Source organism: Sinohyriopsis cumingii, chromosome 10 (assembly GCF_028554795.1).
Source record: "Sinohyriopsis cumingii isolate HCF-2022 chromosome 10, ASM2855479v2, whole genome shotgun sequence".
In the NCBI taxonomy this organism is placed as follows: domain Eukaryota; kingdom Metazoa; phylum Mollusca; class Bivalvia; order Unionida; family Unionidae; genus Sinohyriopsis; species Sinohyriopsis cumingii.
The window spans coordinates 19105117-19124156 of NC_142970.1; the positions used below are offsets into that span (position 1 = coordinate 19105117).

The window sequence follows — 19040 nt, forward strand, 5'->3', positions numbered from 1 at the left end:
GATAAATGGATTCAGCATACCCGCAACGGAGGAGGCGAAAAGACCATCGGAACGTATTCGGTCGATGGCTGGGACTTAGAAAACCCCAAGATCGTGTACGAGTTTAACGGTTGCTTATTTCACGGATGTCCCGTCTGTTACCCTGACCGTGACACTAAAAATCAGTTTTTACAACGAACCATGGAAGACTTGTACCAGGACACTTGTCAGCGACGCCTAAAGTTAGAACAGCAAGGATACCAAGTGGTGGAAATGTGGGAACACGAGTACGATCACCGTTTGAAAACCGATCCCGAGTTTAAACGCCTCGTGGAAAGTTACCAGTTCATGGACCCGCTGAACCCGAGGGATAGTTTGTACGGAGGAAGGACCAATGCCACCTGTTTGCTGTACCAAGCCGACGAAGAGAAAGGAGAAGAAATCAAATACTTGGACGTGTGTTCGCTGTATCCTTACGTGTGCAAATATTGTCCCTTTCCTGCAGGGCACCCACAATTGTTAACGGAACACATCGACCTGAAAAACATTCGACAACACGAAGGCTTGATCAAGTGTAATGTTTTGCCTCCCACGAACCTATACCATCCCGTCTTACCTCACCATTGTCAAGGCAAACTGATGTTTCCATTGTGCCGTACTTGTGCCGAAACGTGCAACCAAGACCAACCTTGTCAGCACACCCAGGAAGAACGGGCCTTGACGGGAACCTGGGTCAGCGTAGAATTGTTCAAAGCTCTGGACATGGGATACCAACTGTTAGAAGTGTACGAAATTTGCCACTTTCCCAAGACACAACAATACCACAAGGGTGACCCCAGTCAGAAAGGCAGTTTCGCCGACTACGTGGATGCCTTTTTGAAACTGAAGCAAGAAGCCAGCGGCTATCCTTCCTGGTGTCACACTTCCGAAGACGAAAAGACATTCAAAGAGAAATACTATGAACAAGAAGGCATCTCTTTAGACCACATCGAGAAAAACGAAGGCAGGCGATCGTTTGCCAAAGTGATGTTAAATTGCATGTAGGGTAAAATGGCACAACGACCGTGTTTACGCAAGACGGAATATTTGACAGAACCTTCCCGCTACTTTCAGATGATTCACGACAAAACCAAATACATGAAACACGTGGACGTCGTTCGCGAGGATTTGATCTTGGTCAATTACGAAGAAGATCTGGACTTTGTACAAGACGACCCTTTTGGAAATGTCATCATTGCGGCTTACGTGACAGCTCATGCTCGCTTAAAATTGTACGAAGCTTTAGAACTGTTAGGGGAACGTGTCCTGTACTTTGACACGGACAGTTGCATTTACATCCATCACCCGAGTCAACAGCACTCTGACATCGAAGGAGACCGTTTAGGAGCCTGGACAGACGAACATCCCGACGACAAGATTCTAAGTTTCGTCAGTGGTGGTCCCAAAAATTACGGCTACGAATACCGGGACCCACAAGGAGAATTGCACACGACGTGTAAAGTGAAAGGATTGACTCTGAATTATCGTACCAGTCGTGTGGTGAACTTTGGGGTATTGAAAGAAGCCTTGCAATCGGGAGAGGATGCAAACTTTAAAGTGACCACCTATCAACCGAACAAAATTGTACGTTTACCCACTCACCACATCGTCAGTCGACCCTTGGAAAAAATCTATCAAATCGTGTACCAGAAGCGAGTGCGACTTCCCAATCATTTCACCTTACCGTATGGACACGTCGGTATTGGTCTGTATATAAAAAGAAACCCAAGGCAAGATCGATAGTTCATTGAGACTACCAAGACCGAGCGAACAAGATGAATACTTTCAGAGAAACACAAAACAAGTTTAGACAGGCACAATTCAAGTGTGGGACTTCTGAAGTGGAATGCGATTGTGAGCCTTGCGACTTTTCAACCTGTGTTAGTGACGGTGCCAGAAGAACCCGTCACCCAGGATAGGACTGTCGTGGACAGGCCTGAAAGACCCTTTCGGGAGGACACTTGTGTGACCTTACCCCCTATAGAACTGGTCAGAACATTATCCAAAACATGTTGTACAGACACTTGTGTTTATTCCACGTTAATGGTTATCATGTGCTTTTTATCCTTGTACTTAAGCCTTTGGCTTTTATGTATTTTTTTTTGTCTTTCGTATTCATGTTTGAAACATTCAATAAACGTGTTCTAAAAAAGTATATAAACTCTCGTCTTGTTTGTTTTCGTGTCACAAGTGACATTCCAGACACTATGGCTACCTCTACTGTCTCTGCTCCCTCTTCCTCCACTGTCAAAGTCATCGACGAACACTTAGATCGTGCCAGTTGGGAGGCTTTGTATCTTCGCCATCCCTTTAACATGCTCATTGCTGGACCTAGCGGTTCAGACAAAACCGAATTCGTCAAACGTTTGATCGAACATAAATATCATTTGATCGATCGACCACCTCAGCGGATCGTGTGGTGTTACAAAGAGTGGCAATCGGCGTACAGCCTCTTGCGAGAAAGTCAAGGCGTTTCCATCGTGTTTGTGGAAGGCATTTCTAAAGAAGACGACGGTATCGTCTCTGACTCCCGTCAAACCCATTTGGTCATTTTTGACGACATGTTAGGAGAAGACGAAGAAGAAATTAAACTGTGGTTCACGCGCAAAGGGCATCACCGTAATGCCAGTGTCGTTTACATCACCCAAAATTTGTTTCAACAAAGTAAAGCCCATAGCACCATCAGTCTCAATGCGCATTACGTGGTCTTGTTTAAAAGCCCTCGATATAAATCGCAAGTGCAAGTCTTAGCCAAACAGTTAGGAACGCCTTGGCTGACTCAGGCGTACGACGATGCCACTCAAACGCCACACGCCTATTTACTCGTCGATTTGAAACCTACGACCCCCGAGGATTTGCGATTTCGTACCCACTTGTTTCACCACTGGTGCCAAGACGGAGGGCCTGTCCTGTACACGTCTCCGTCCTCGACTTAATTTCACACCACAAAAAAAATCTATAAAAACCTCAGACCCTTTTCGTCTGTCTCACACACATTTTGAACATGACGTCCCTTCAGTCGCATCTTCCCGTCAAATTGATTCGTGCCTTGTATGGCATCAGTCGAGAAAAAATCCACAAATACGAGTTCGTGTCTTATAAGCTAGTCTCAAAGAAGTCTTACGATGGTTCACGGTGACGGTACGTCAATTACTCCAAGGGATCATTCAGATTCCTCATCAAACCAAACGCTTTTTTGATCGAAACAAAGTCGCTTTGGTCCAACTCGCCGATCCCCGCATCGACACTCAAACCAAAAAACAAATCATTTTGAAACCTGGTGGGAGCGGTACTCTAGGAGGGGTCATCATTCGCTCTCTCTTAAGATGGGATCCTAATGCCCCCAAACTTCTCCCCAAGAAAAAGGTCAAACGAAGCTCCAAAACGAAGAAAAGACCAGGTCCCCAAGGAGAACTTCTCTAGTGGCGGGACCCTCCTCTTACCAGACACCACCACCCCGGAAAAAGAAAAGAAGCCCCCAGAAAAAGAAAAGTCCACAGAATAAAGCTAGTCGCAAGAGAGGAACTTCGTCGGCCAGGACGTAACTTTACACTCGCAAACCACGACCTGCCACGGCGGTGACTGCGTCTCCGGCAGCCTCACGTTCATCCACTTCTCCGTTGATGACACCAAGAACTGAAGAGTACTTGGAGACGTTGATCACACCAAGAACATCTCCTTTGATGACCCAAAAAGAACTTCCCCAGTGGCAGGACCCTCCAATTTAGTGGCAGTGGCTGCTGCTCACAAAGTACCTTCTCCCAAAATCAAAGTCCAAGAAAGATCGGGCATGTTACAAAGTTTACTGGATTTGTCCAAGCAAGAACTGGCTCGATTTAGTCCGTTACGTACCCCTGCACGACGTGTCATGCCTGTCCTCAAACTGATACGACGTAAAGGCAATCAGTGGCGACGCGTTCCAGTATAAAAAAGGTCTGTGACCAAGTAGGGGTATCAGTGTTTTTGGTGCTGAAGACTCAAAGATGTCACCCTCCAGAAAACATCCCTCTTCTAAACAGCCCCAAGGAAAGAAAAGAAAAGGTCTGCCTCCTCGTTTAGTTAAACATGGGGACATGTTATCTGTCCTGACCAAAGCTTCTCCACCCCTACGAAAAAAACTCATTCAATCGGCCTCCAAAGAAGTCATCGATTCCGTGTGCGAATGCTGTTTGAACGTCTTGAAAGGCACGATCCCTTTGTCCAAACACCAGAAACAATGCTTAGGTAAACATCGTCACGTTCTTCGCCAAATAGTTCAAAAGAAAATTCCCATTCGTCAAAAGAAGAAGATGTTGGTCCAACGTGGAGGCATTTTACCCCGCTTGTTAGGTCCCTTACTGAAAGGAGTCTTGGGAACCATGTTGGGAGGACTGGTGGGAGCAAGATAAAAAGGTCCTCTGAAGTCCCAAGATCTCAGAATCGACCCCTGACAACCCCATGGAAGGACGAAAACTAGCTTTAGTGCCTTACAAACAAAGGATGGAATACCATCGTTGGCAAGAACAACGCACCCCGCATTTACCTCCCAATCCCCATTTGAGCGAGATGTCCCAGTTACAACACGAACTGCAGTCCTTGATGGATCGCCAAGATTTGTCCGAAACAGAAAAATCGCAAAAGTACGGTCAACTCTTGCAACGACTGCAACTCTTTCACCAGAAAGCTATAGACGAAACAGCTCTACCCACTCTGAAAGATTTTAAGACCTTGATGAAAAGTCCAGCACCATCACCAGTACCAGTACCAGTACCACCACTACCAGTGACCAACACAGAGAAAGGAGAAGAAGAAGAAGGGTTTCAAACTCCACCAGAAAAAGTACGCAAGTTAACAACACCACCTACCTCCAGAATAGGATGGATTAAAAAGATGATGGCCACCCCTTCTTCATCACAAGAGAAAAAGAAAGTGAAGACAGAAGTGAAGACAGAAGCGAAACAAGAACCGATATCCCCCGCTCAGACATCCTCCTCTTCAACACCTATTGCAGTTCGCACACGCAAAGCATTGCAATCCAAGAAAGTATCCCAAGAGAAAAAGAGTATCATCCTCCAAGAGTGGGTGTCTTATTAACACACAAACACACAAAAAAAATGGAAAAAGTCTTAGCCAGCATTTACCACGATCCCTCTCATCCTGCAGGTTACGCAGGAGTTCAAAAATTGTATCGTGCTGCCAAAGCTCGATTGAAAAGTCTCCGTTTACCTCAAGTGCAACGATGGTTACAAGAACAAGCTACCTACACTTTACACAAACCCATTCGACGCAAGTTTGCCAGAAGTCGCACCCGAGTGGAAGGCATCGATCATCAATGGCAAGCCGATTTAGCCGATGTCTCTCATTTGGCAAGCTACAATCGTGGCTACACGATTGTTTTGTGTCATCGACGTCTTTTCCAAATTTGCCTGGGTCGTGCCCTTGACTTCCAAATCGAGCAGCAAGTTAGTGCGAGCCCTGCAACGAGTTTTGAAACAAAGTGGCCGTCACCCTCTTCGATGGCAAACGGACAAAGGCACCGAATTTCTCTACCAAGCTTTCCAAAGAGAATTAAAGAAACGTGACATTCATTTTTTTACCACCGAGAATCCCGAAACCAAAGCCAGCATCGTGGAACGTTTTCAACGCACTTTGAAAGAACGCATGTGGAAATATTTTACGCATCACCACACTCTGAAGTACATCGACATCTTACCGTACCTGGTGCAAGCGTACAACCAATCTTACCATCGAAGCATCGGACGTGCCCCGCAAGAAGTGACTCCCGAGAACGAAGTGCTGCTGTTTGAGCGTCTGTTTGGTACGTTCCCGACGAGGGCTGTCCCCAAGAAAAGTGGAGAGTTGGCCGTAGGAGATTGGGTGCGCATTGGCAAAACCAAACGCACTTTCGACAAAGGTTCCTTACCTAACTGGACGACCGAATTGTTTCGTGTCACTGGACGAGTGCATGGCCGTCATCCTGCCGTCTATAAATTGGAAGACATGAACGGAGAAGTACTCAAAGGAACGTTTTATTTGCCCGAGTTACAACGTGTCACCAAAAAAGAAGACGACGTGTACGATATCGAAAGCATTCTCGAACGCAGAACCCGTAAAGTGGGCAAACGACGTGTCAAAGAAGTCAAAGTACGTTGGAAAGGATATCCACCCAGTTTTGATTCTTGGATTGACGCTTCGCAAGTCATCGACTATAAAAAGAAGTGACCATCATGCCCTTTCACACAGACGCAGCTACGTCGACCACTCCTTCACCTAGTTCTTCTGTGCAAGATTTACAAAAACAACCCTTGTGGGTGTGGTGTGGAGAACGTGTGCCTAAAACGCAAATCGTCTTTTTCTGCCAAATCTTCGTGGTGCATTGTGTCATCGGAGCAGCCATTGCCAATTTGAGTTTGCAACAAGGAGACAAACAATTGTGGACCATTTTATTGAGCAGTTGCATCGGTTACCTGCTTCCCAATCCCTCCCTGAAATTCTCCTCGAACGGAAACCACGGGAACCTTGTGTCCAGTGCCAGTGCCAGTCACCACTCCAACCACAACCAGAACCCCATTTTGAGCGGAGACACGCCTCTGACGTCCAGTAACCCCTTGGACAGCCACAGAACTCTGGAATTATGAGTCACCAAAACCAATTTTACTTAACCTTACCCAGTGACAGTTCCATGGAGGTGTTTCCCCACAACACGTTGTGCTGTTACACGGCCAAATTACCTCAGGCCATCCCTTTATATCACGAAGCCCATTGGGAAGTGGCTTTGGTAGAAATGATTCACCCAACACAAATCAAAAACATCACTGAAACTCAAAACACTTTTGACGTCGAAATTCTGGACCCAACAGTGCAGCAAACCATGACCACCACTTCTCAACATAAATCACTTCCCAAGACCCCAATACCCCGCAGCAGCAGTGACACTTCACCTCCTTTTTACATTTATCACTTTAAAATTAATTCAGGACATTATTTTAGTGGCCAACATCTGGTGGAGGCCATCGCTGACAAATTCTATGCAGCCTTTGACAAAGTTCTGACCGGACTAAAAAAACGTGTCACCATGGAGTACCACAAACTGTCTCACCGTCTACTCATCAGATTTGAAAGTGAGGAAAAAAGTATACGTATTAAATTTTGCACTGAATTGTATGACATTTTGGGTGGAGACCTCAATATGGTCACGGATAAGCAGACCAAAAAAATTCACATAGCAGACATTGACAACAACGGGCATTTTGCGAGGTATTTTCGTTTCCCGGTAGAACTGAACCAGGGACTGAATTTGATCTTCGTGTACTCCGATGTGGTGGAGTACAACGTGGTGGGGCACACCTCTGTGCCGTTACTGCGTGTCATTCCTTTCAAAGTAAATTCTGCCATGGCCACTGACGAGGAAGGTGGAAACACTTATCACGTCCACCGCGAATTTGTCCATCTTCACTATTTGCCTGTCAGCAAGTCGTATTTGGACACGGTCAACATTGCTATAAAAGGAGATTTGGGACAAAATATTCCATTCACCAAAGGAAAAGTCACGGTGAAACTCCATTTTCGAAAACGGTTCTCTCACGACTCGTAAGTCATGTATCCAGTGTACCGAGGGGTTGCTCGACAGCGAGGACACGGTTTAGGAGATATGTTAAAATCGGCCTTTCGTTCGGTGGCTCCGGTGTTGAAACCGATGGTGACACGCGGATTGCACGCCTTGAAAGATGCGGCACTGACGCAAGGCAAGGAATTTCTCCAAAATGTCATCATTGACTAACAAAACCCTAAAGAAGCGTTCATGAGGGCAGGCAAAAATGTCTTGCTGCAAACGGGTAAAGACCTTTTGGGCCAACGAGACACACCTATAAATGCCCTGCACGCTACCGAGTCAGGCATTCAGCAAGGACAAGGCAGAAAGAGACGACGAAGAAAACACCCTTTCACCAGACTTCACACGTCTAAAACGAGAAAGATCAAGAAAAGAAGAACCGTTCGAGACTTAGACGTTTTCGATTATTGAGACACAGCAACAACAAAAAATGATGCACCGAGAGTCATGTGCCTGTTCCAAGTCGGAACTGGATCTGTTTGCCATGCCCCCCAACATGATGACGATGCAAGAATCCCATTGGGTGGAATTTCATCCCGTCTCCTCACTGACGGATTCCGCTCCCATCGAGTTTGAAATCAAGGGACAGCCCGAAGATTACATCGATCTGAATAGTAGTTACTTGTACTTGAAAGTCAAAGTTCTAGATAAGGGAGGAGATTCTATAAGCGGCGAAGAGAAAGTAGCTCCCGTCAACAATTTCATGCATTCCTTGTTCATCTCAGTGGACTTGTACTTGAACAACAAACTGGTCAGCAGCAGCATGGATACTTACCCTTACCGTGCCTACCTGGAAAATCTTTTGACGTACGGAATAGATGCCAAGAAGACCCATCTCAATGCTTGCGTGCTATGGGAACCTGACGAAGCGGGCGATTTTGATAAAACAGGTATTAGTGAAGACCCCCCCCCCCAAAAAGCAGACACCAATGAGGGGTTTGTAGAACGAAGAAACAAAATATTAAATGGAAAGAGTTTAGAACTGATGGATCGTTTGCATTTGGACATGTAGTTGCAAGAGAAATATTTGCTGAACGGTGTAAATGTCCGCTTGAGACTGAATCACACCAGTGCTGCTTTCCATTTGTTGGTTGATGGTGATGCTACTACTGGTGGCAATCCCAAAAGCAAAATCGAGGAGGCCAAACTCTACGTACGACGCGTGGAAGTGTTACCTAAAGTGGGAAACGACATCAGTCAGACGTTGAGCAGAACGACCGCCAAGTATCCCATACGACGTGTGGAAGTGAAAACGTTCACCATTCCCGCTAACCAACAATCCATGATCGAAGATCATCTGTTTCAAGGACAGTTACCCAAACGTTTAATCCTTGGTATGGTCCTGAATTCAGCCTTCAACGGAGCCTTCACTCAAAATCCTTTCAACTTTCAACACTTCGACGTGAAGAAAATCGAAGTCAGTCGCGATGGCAAGGCCTTGTGTACCCGACCTTTCGAACCTAACTTTGACAAGAAGAATTACTTGAGGTCGTACTTGTCCCTGTACGAAGCCACCGGACAGTTAGGAACCAACACCAGTCACGGCATTACGTACGAAGATTACGCAGAAGATTATGCTTTGTGGGCTTTCGATTTCACTCCAGACCAGGGCAGCGACGAGGGACATTTCCACCCTATAAAATTCGGTCAGATTCGTGTGGAACTTCAGTTTACAGAACCACTGAAAGAGACAGTGAACGTCATCCTGTATGCAGAATTCGATAATACCATAGAAATCAACAGTTTGAGAGTAGTCATTCTAGACTATTAGAAGCTATGGAAGACTGTTCTCCCTCTTTACCTAGTGGAGAAGCTTTGAAGATGGAATGTGAGGAGACCTTGGAAGGAGAATCCCAACACAAAGACGAAAATGACATCGTGATCAAGTCGAGATGTCCAGAACAAGAACAGCAATTGGTCTCCTACTGTGCTACATACCTGGCAGACACAATTACGATATGGATGAAGCATGATTACTATGGATGTCAAAACATCAGTCAAGAAGAAAAATTCAACGAATATCTGGACGAAGCTTGGAGTCTGTTTAAAAAAGATGTGTTACGTTGGTGGTATAAAGACTTGCGTGAACATTTCTGTAATCCATTAACGACTCGAGACATCCATTACATCAATGCCCTCTTTGACAAATTCAAAGAGAAAGTCGAGATCGAAATTGATCACTTATTATCAGCAAAAGAACATTTAGTGACTTATTTTGATCGTGATTTTTCTAGAAACGATCAGAAAGTAAATCGTTGATTTTGTGACTAGTATGCTTATTTTGTTGTCTTCAGCTAGGAAACGTAGTGTCCATCCATGACTCAATGACTTGCAACAGTGGAAATCACAATTTCATTCACAACGTTGCCAACCCTGTTCAAAGTAGAGTGTAAATTGAAAAAAATGTTTGTCATTTGAAAAAAATGTTTGATGTTATATTGTTGGATTATTGTTAAAAAATGTTAGAGTTCTTGGTTAATGTTAAGTGATTTTGAATAAAAATGTTGTGTTTTGAAAAAATGCCTTTGTCTTATGTTTGGCTATAAGAATGTTGATTCATGCTCTTTGACTTCTTACTATCCCTCTCATGACACTCATTGAACGTTGCGGCTCGAAAACCGTAGAGGGATGTTTTCCTTCACGTCCGCGCTTTGACTTTAAGAACCGGGTTGTTTCCAGTCTAACCATCTATTGTCGACTCATCCTCCTACGAAGATGTGCTCCAAACTAGCTAAGCTAAACGAAGCCTACGTGAATTTGCATAGGGTCAGACACAGTCTGATACCGAAGCCAGAAGAGATAGAGAATGTGAGAATGTTAAAAGTCACTGAAGACCTGATAGAAGAGCTCTTCAGAGAAGAAGTGAACAGGGAGAAAGAAGAATGGACAGAGAAGTACAGACTTCAGAGACAGCAGCAACAGCAACAACAACAACAACAGCAGCAGCAACAGCAGCAGGAACCTGAACCTGAGAGAGGCTTTGTCGATTGTCGTATCGACACCAAAGAGTTCTTCTCTTTCCGAAGAAGCAGACCTATCGCCAGAAAGTCTATCCTCAGAGGACATCGCATTTTTAGAAACTAAAAGATTGCCATAGCAAACAAAAAAACAAAAAAACAGCCCTTTTCAGGGCTACCCAATACTCTAGAAAAGAAATAACCATCAATTTGCTAATGTGTGTAGGTAGAGTAGTGTGAATATAAACACTGACTCTTTTTTTAATAGTGCGAGTGTACGTGTTTGTGTGTTTGTGTTTGTAACATCTCACGTGCGTTGGTGTGGATAGTAGATTAAGATCATGTTTTTGACTGTTTGAGGTGTAGGGAGAGTAGATTTAGGGGTTTGATTGGATTGCTTTGCGTATGTGGATAGTATATTTAAGTGATTAATGAAATTTTTTTTAGAATAGGAATGGGTAGTATAAAAAAGTGAGTGAGTGAGTGTTTCTTTTAGGTCCGCGCGTTGTTTGGTCATGATCTAGGTAAGATCAATTTTATGTTTTTAGGGGGATGTTTTCCTTCACGTCCACGCTTTCACTATAAATTGAAACTCGCTGGACAGTCTAGCTACCCTTGTTGATTGATCAACAATAAAAATGAGTAGCAGACTTGAAAAACTTTTTGAACTCCACATGCACCTGGAATATGCCAGATGCCTCCTGAACGAGCTGGCTGCGGAGGCCCTTGTGGAAGAAGCCAGGATAGAACAGGAGGAGGAAGAGAGAAAAATGAAAGAAGAGGAGGAAAGAAAGAGAGAGATCAGGTGTCACCCTATGATGAACCCTGTGTGCAAGGTGACACCTAAGGCAAGAACATCTCCCCAACCTGTAGCTACACCACATTTACAACAGGAGGTAAGGATGCCAATTCATCCTAGAATAAGAAATAGAAGAAGAGAAAGGGAAGTCTTCACTATTCCAGAGACAGAAGATTGGAATAGTGAAGCCACTCAACCCGCCTCTGCGCTTACAGCAACAAGGGTGAATTGGCAAGGAGACTGGAGTCGAAGATGTGTGTGTGGTGCCAGACCAGGAAGGTGCCAGCATTAGATAGGTGCATCTGGAGTTAAAAAACAGCCCTTTTCAGGGCTACCCCAATCTCCAGAAAAGATATAACAATCGATTTGCCAATGTGTGTAGGTAGAGTAGTGTGAATATAAACACTGACTCTTTTTTTTCTTGTGTGTGTGTGTGTGTGTGTGTGTGTGTGTGTGTGTAAGCTCTCACGTATGTTTGTGTGGATAGTAGATTTGGGTTTGTTTATTGTTTCTTAGCGTATGTGGAGAGTATAGTTTGGGTTTTGTAACCGCTCACGTACGATTGTGTGGATAGTAGATTATGGATCTTGTTTATTGTTTCTTAGCGTATGTGGAGAGTATAGTTTGGGTTTTGTAACCGCTCACGTACGATTGTGTGGATAGTAGATTATGGATTTTGTTTTATTGATTTGCGTGTGTAAATAGTAGATTTGGGGTTTGTTTATTGTTTCTTAGCGTATGTGGAGAGTATAATTTTGGTTTTGTAACCGCTCACGTACGATTGTGTGGATAGTAGATTATGGATTTTGTTTTAATGATTTGCGTGTGTAAATAGTAGATTTGGGGTTTGTTTATTGTTTCTTAACGTATGTGGAGAGTATAGTTTGGGTTTTGTAACCGATCACGTACGATTGTGTGGATAGTAGATTATGGATTTGGGGTTAGTTTATTGCTGATTCACTTATGTGAATAGTATATTATATGAAATGAGAAAGAAGGGGGATGTTTTCCTTCACGTCCGCGCTTTCACTATAAGAATCCACAGTATTCGTCGTTCAAACCATTCTACAAAGAATAAAAAAAGAAGATGGCTTCGAACCAGTTCGATAAAATGAAAACATTGCAAGACGTCCTGGACAATTTAGGTATGATGGAGCAAATGTTAGTGAGGTTAAACGAGGATCACTATTCTTATAGCCCACATAGAGTGAAGATGGAGATTAACAACTTAAGAAAAGTAAAGGAAATGATAAGTGCTGTGATGAAAGAAATAAAGGAGGAGAAGGAGGATGAAGAGGAAAGGATAAGGATGAGAGTATGGAACGAGAAAATTGAAAAGGAAGAAGAAAATGAGAAGAGGAAGAAAGAAGAGGAGGAGAAGCAGAAAGAAGATAAAAAGAAGGAAGAAAAGAAAGAAAAGAAGAGAAAGAGTGTAGGAGAGAAACTAAGAAGTTGGTGGAGAAATAGAAGAAATTAGAAGAAGAAGAAAACCAAAGGCCCTTTTCAGGGCCACCCACATTTCTCGAAAAGAGAATGACTTTCAATTGCCTACCCCTTTCTTTTAAAAAAAATATTTTTTTTAAAAAAAAAATCCCATGTTCAATTTCCCTTGACGCTATACAGTCCCACCCTGTTTAAATTCCTTTGACGCTATACAGTCCCTATTCCCATGTTCAATTCCCCTTGTCCCTAAAGTAGTTTTTTTTTCTAACATGTTCAATTCCCCTTTGTCCCTAGACAAACCCAAACTCTATTCCCATGTTCAATTCCCCTTGTCCCTAGACAGACCCAAACTCTATTCCCCATGTTCAATTGCCTTTGTCCCTAGAATCGATATTTTTTTCCATTGTTCGAATGCCTTTGTCGCTAAAATGGATATTTCCTTTTTTTCCTTTCTCCAATGTTAAATTTCATTGTCGCTAATCTTACCCAGGGTTTTTTGCCCATGTTAAATTTCCATTGTCGCTAATCTTACCCAGGGTGGTTAATGTTAAATTTCCATTGTCGCTAATCGTACCCAGGGGGTGTTTTTAATGCTAATTCCCATTGTCGCTAATCTCACCCCTTTCACTACTATCGTAGACGTGGTATTACCTCTATGAAGGGTCACTATCTTTTTTGGTCTAAACACAAGGGTGACCATTCCCTTAAGTGATCTGTTCACCCTCTCTGCTGGTGCTGTTTTGATATATTGCCATGCCAGCTTATGGGAAGAAGCCAGTGGATATTTATATAAGCCGTTTTGATATATTGCCATGCCAACTCAAAGGAAAAATCCAGTGGAGAGATTTATAAGCTGAACATAAAGAGTACATTACCTTTGGGGACGTCCATTAATTATTGAACATGGTTGGTTGTTGACGGGCGAGCGAGTGTGTGCCATACCAACGCACCGACTAATTTCCTATTTTTTTATTTATTAAATTTATTGTAAAAATTAACATTGTTGACGTCAGTTTATCTTGAACTCCCCCTTCCCCCATGTCAACAATTGTCAGATTTCTTCAAACCCCTCCCCCTATTTTGTTGACATAATTAATGGACGACCCCTTTATAAACTAAGCAATAAAAAAATAAAACATAAAATACAATTAACAACAACAATGGATTAAGTGTTTTTCATTCAATTTCTTTTCTAATTAGAAATAAGGAGTTGGAGACGAAAAATCTAAAGTTGAACACAAAAAGGTGAGGAAATAATCAAATGAAAACCGCACGTATTAACAAGAACGAAATATATACCTAGATTAGGTATGTCGGTAAGGTCAAGGTAAGGTCAAGGTAAGGTCAAGGTGTTTTAGACGATTTTATTTGTCTGTTTACTTTTAGTTTAGTTATAACAGGTGCTTCATAAAACAAAGCAGGACAGGTTTGATTTTGCACCTCTGAGGATACGGTAAACACAAGTCTCTTTTTATCTACAGAGTTGGTTAATTAGCTCTTCAAAATTATTTCGGTGCTTAAAAACAACATTGCACACATGCTCCTGGTAACCCCTCTCCCTTTGGGGTGGTGGTGGTGGTGGTGGTGGTGGTGGTCGTGACAAATTAAATGCCAAACTAATCAACCGCATATTCTTTCCCATTGCAGCTAATTATAAATTCGAATTGCCTCCAGTATTCTAACGTCAGCGTTATCACGATACAATTTGTTCTTGATCATTTAATTTCAATACAGATTATCATGTATGACCATATTTTATGGCAAACAATATTTATATATTATATGCATTTTTGTCTCCTTCCAATCATTTAATCTTACTTAGGTTTTAATAACAACTTATGTTATATGCGACTCGTTAAATATCAATGTATGGAAATTCAGTTTTACGTTTTTTGCAAAACTGGATGTATAGTTTAGCATAGTGTAGCCTATCATAATCCTTCAAATTCTACCATATGAATGTATATATTATAAAATTACATCCTGTACAGTTTCCGTATCGAACTCAAGGGAATATGCTATACCGGATGCCAAAAACCCATAATCGACGGCAAAACACACAGTGTATAAAGGGAGGTAAATGCTGTTGCTTGATTCCAATAGTTATTTTCCTTGTTAAAAGGCATATTCCCATATTTAAGCCATTTTTCTTAATTGTTTTTCACATTTATATTTTGATTTTCATATTTATATTAAAATAGTCTCTTCCACCAAAATATTAGCGAACACTTTTTCTTAAGCATAATTATGTAATTTGCCGTCAAGATGTATGCACTGTAGCCAGTAACAACTCCCCCACCCCACCCAGCTATTGTGACAACAAAGGCAACAAGTACCACATGTGTGATTTGTGTGTTTTAGACTCTTAACGTAGGTTTAAGAATTTTAACAAGTCATATCACTGCGATATCTGCAGTATGGCAGTTTATAATGATTCTAGCACATGCCACAGACATGTAGCACCATGTCCCACCCAGTCATACTATCCTGACACCAGTTCGACCATTCGTAACAATGCCAAGCGAGGCAGCAGCTTGTACCATTTTTATGTCTTTGGTATGACTCGGCCGGGGATCGAACCCTTGATCTTAGGCATCCATGCCGGAGGTGGGCGAGATCTAACCACATAGGCCACCGTAACAGTCAATTACAGCATAACAACTAAAACTGAACAACAGTAAATAATAATAATAATAATAATAATAATAATAATAATAATAATAATGTGATAATAAAAATAGCAACAACAACAACAACAAAACCCAAGTATTATGTTTACTATGATCACAATGATCATCGTTTCCTTAGATTTTTTAAAATTTATTCTGCTCTTCAAATTTACTTACATATTGTCTTATATTTTCATTTTATAAATAACACTCGTCTTGTTCTTGTTGAGTTTAACGCCATTTTTATGCACACGATAGGCTATGCATCGCGGCAAGTATGTTTGATGGAAGAAAATCCAAGAAAGACTCCTAACATAACCATCGACCCACCGAAAGCTACTGGCAAGCTTTCTCACATAACCACGTTGACTGAACAGAGACTTGAACTCAAGTGGACAGAGACAAGATGTGTGAATAATCTATAAATGCCAGAGCCTTAAACCACTCGGTCACCAATGTCCTTGCCAGCCATGTAACAGAATCAATGCCCATACCCGCATTGTTACGGGATCAGTGCCAATACCAGCCTTGTAACGGGATCCATGACCATACCCGTCTTGTAATGGGATCCATGCTCATACCCGCCTTGTAACGGGTTCAATACAAATACTCGCATTTTAACGCAATTAATGCCTATACCCGCCTTGTAACGGGATCCATGCCCATGCCTGTATTTTAATGGAATCAATGACCATGTCCGCTCTTGTAAACGAATCAATGCCCATAACCTCATTGTAATGCCCAATAATCCAATTTCTATGAGAAGACGTAATAATGTAATGTACAGCAGTCACAAGACTATACGACAACATGGATTAGTTTCCTAAAATGTACCCTCCTTAATTTATTAACATAAGGGAATTCTCTGTATATTTTTAGGTACAAGTGTTTAGTGCTTTTGACAGAGGAATAATTCTTTTTATTAGGTGTTTGGGCATCTTCGCTAGCCAAGGTTCCTAGCTAGGTGTCAAACAACAATATTAATATTCGACGAGTACTTCATCATTGTTCTAGAACGATCCAAAATTCAAATTATTATCCTTAGAAGCACAGGTAAGGGGGATTATCGGAGTTTTATTTGACCGTGTCCTTGTTTGGGTATCGCCCTTTGACATATATTTACAAAATCGTTTTCATACGAAGTGCGACACTGTCATCGTGTCAAGAAAATGCCTTTGTTATTAGAACGAAAAGTAAAGTATTGAATGGACTCCAAAATACAGCTGTAACACTTTAGTAACAACTAAAGTGCCTCATTGGTATTACACAATCATGATTCATTTATAACACTTTAGTGACATCTAATTTACCAAGTGGTATCATGAATTACACGACCATAATTCATTTATAACACATTAGTGACATCGAGTTGGTCCAATGGGATCATGTATTACACAATCATGATTCATGAATAACAATTTAGTGACATCTTTATGACCCAGTGGAATCATGTATTATTCAATCATAATTAGTGTATAACACTTTAGTGACATGAAATTGGCCCAATGGGATCATGTATTATACAATCATGATTCATGTATCTGCGATGGAATTTGTTTAATTATATAACGCTGATCTGTACCACATTTTGTATATTCATTGTTTTAAAAATCCTCATAAATAGAATTGTAACCCATTTAAACAATGTTCTCTTCCGTCAGATCTAGCTTCATTGTATATGGTCAGTACGTCCTGTTCTTCTGTTGAACATCTTGATTTTATGAGATAAAGTATTGAAAATGGTCCATCGTCTTTTGCTTCACTACATTTATCTTCTCATATCAAACATCGCTCTATTCCACAGATCTTGAATGAATAACACTGTAGTTGAAAGGTATCCTATATGTATCAAAGATTATAATTATCAACGTTCTGGGGAAAGTATGCATGTGGATTGACACTGATGCGAAAATGGCTGAATAACTCCGCCATTATTTGCTTTCGCAGTAAAGATTACATACGCAGTAGCAAATCAGAATTATCAGCCTTTGCTGTCATAAGTGTGTCAATTACTATATACTCCAGTTATCTGGCCATGACAAAGTGTGCCAATAACTATTTACTCCATTTACCTGGTCATTACAAAGTGTGTCAGTTACTATGTACTTCATTTATCTGGTCATGACAAAGTGTGTCAATTACTATATACTCCCTTTATCTGGACATGACAAAATGTATCAATTACTATATACTCCCTTTATCTGGCCATGACAAAGTGTGTCAATTACTATTTACTCCCATTATCTGGTAATGACAAAGACCACCTGCAAAATGACAAGGAATATAGGAAAATATGCTTCCAATAATGCCAAGAAAGCAATTTTAATGAAAACGCAATGATGACTTCAAGGTACGAATGACAATGAGCGTAAATTTTATGTACATTATAATCAAGTATTCTGTTCTAGCCAATATCCATAACAAAACATCGAACAGAGTCATTGGTCTTGTAGTATAAAATGATAATTGAGCATTTGACTTAATCCTTTTTTAGTTAATCAGACAACATATTGTTCGAAATATTGCAGCCTCAAGTTTATAAAAAGAGCTCGTTTATTTATTTTTATAAAAGCACCAATTGGGTGCAGTACAAGTAAATTATTAGAATAACAAGCAGGAAATTAATAAAAGTGTCAGACATTGTTATGCATTTGAAAGCAGCAATACGTGATTATATATCTCTAGTCAGGACAGTCATCCAATAAACAACGAGATCATCAAACAAACCCCCCTCCAACAAAAGAAAATTAACAAAAAAATATATAAAGAATAAAACCAATAATAAGGAAAAGGTTTGTTAAAATTTAATTCCGTGGGATGTTTTGGCAAAAACTTGATTGGGCACAAATAAAAACGTAAAACAGTTCTGACTGAATGGAATTTGGTTACTCCTCCTCTTCGAATGGCCTTTATTTATTTTGTGGTAATATTTAACTTTTTTCAAATTTCCCGGACTTTCCAGTGAAACATTCCAGTAAGAACTCCTCCATCGTTTGATACAGATGTCTCTGGGTATTTCCACCGCTCAAGGAATGTTGCTTGTCTGTATAAATCTGCCGGTAGAGAGGACGGATAATTATTTTATTTCATTTTATGAGTCTATGCTTCTGTGCTGTAGTTAATTTGATGGCCTTATTATTATGTTTCCATTCAAAGACGGTCTATTTAGTGACTACAAGTTAGCTATTTTAATATTTAATGTCCAGCTATTATGTTTCCTTTCCATTGAGAACTGCTTTAGCAAATACGAAGCTTTAATTTTTGCATTTAATAGCCAAATTATTATGTTCCCTTTCCAATGAGATCTGCTTTAGCAAATACGAAACTTCAATTATTGTCTCCTTTCCAATGAGATCTGCTTTCAACTGACATTATTTAGTGAATACAGTTCTGCAATTTTAATATTTAATGTCCTAATTTATCTATTTCCTTTATAATTAGAGAGTATTTAGTGAATATATGCCTTCCGGATTAGACGTGCATGACATGGACAGTAGTTCTGCAGTCACAACGTAAACTTCGCTGTGCGACGCGTCAGTGCAGCTGACGAAATGGATATTTGA

The 19040-nt window shown here is 41.2% G+C and overlaps 1 protein-coding gene across 1 annotated transcript in view; it reads right to left on the bottom strand.

Annotated features, from left to right (window-relative positions):
• Positions 1–17769: 17769 nt before the first annotated feature.
• Positions 17770–19040, bottom strand: part of LOC149789677 (dipeptidyl peptidase 4-like) — an 85338-nt gene continuing 84067 nt past the window's right edge. Inside the window, exon 25 of the mRNA XM_089971693.1 lies at positions 17770–18530. Within this exon, the coding sequence (XP_089827819.1) occupies positions 18408–18530 (123 nt within the window). The 3' untranslated portion in view covers positions 17770–18407. The remainder of the gene's footprint in view (positions 18531–19040) is intronic.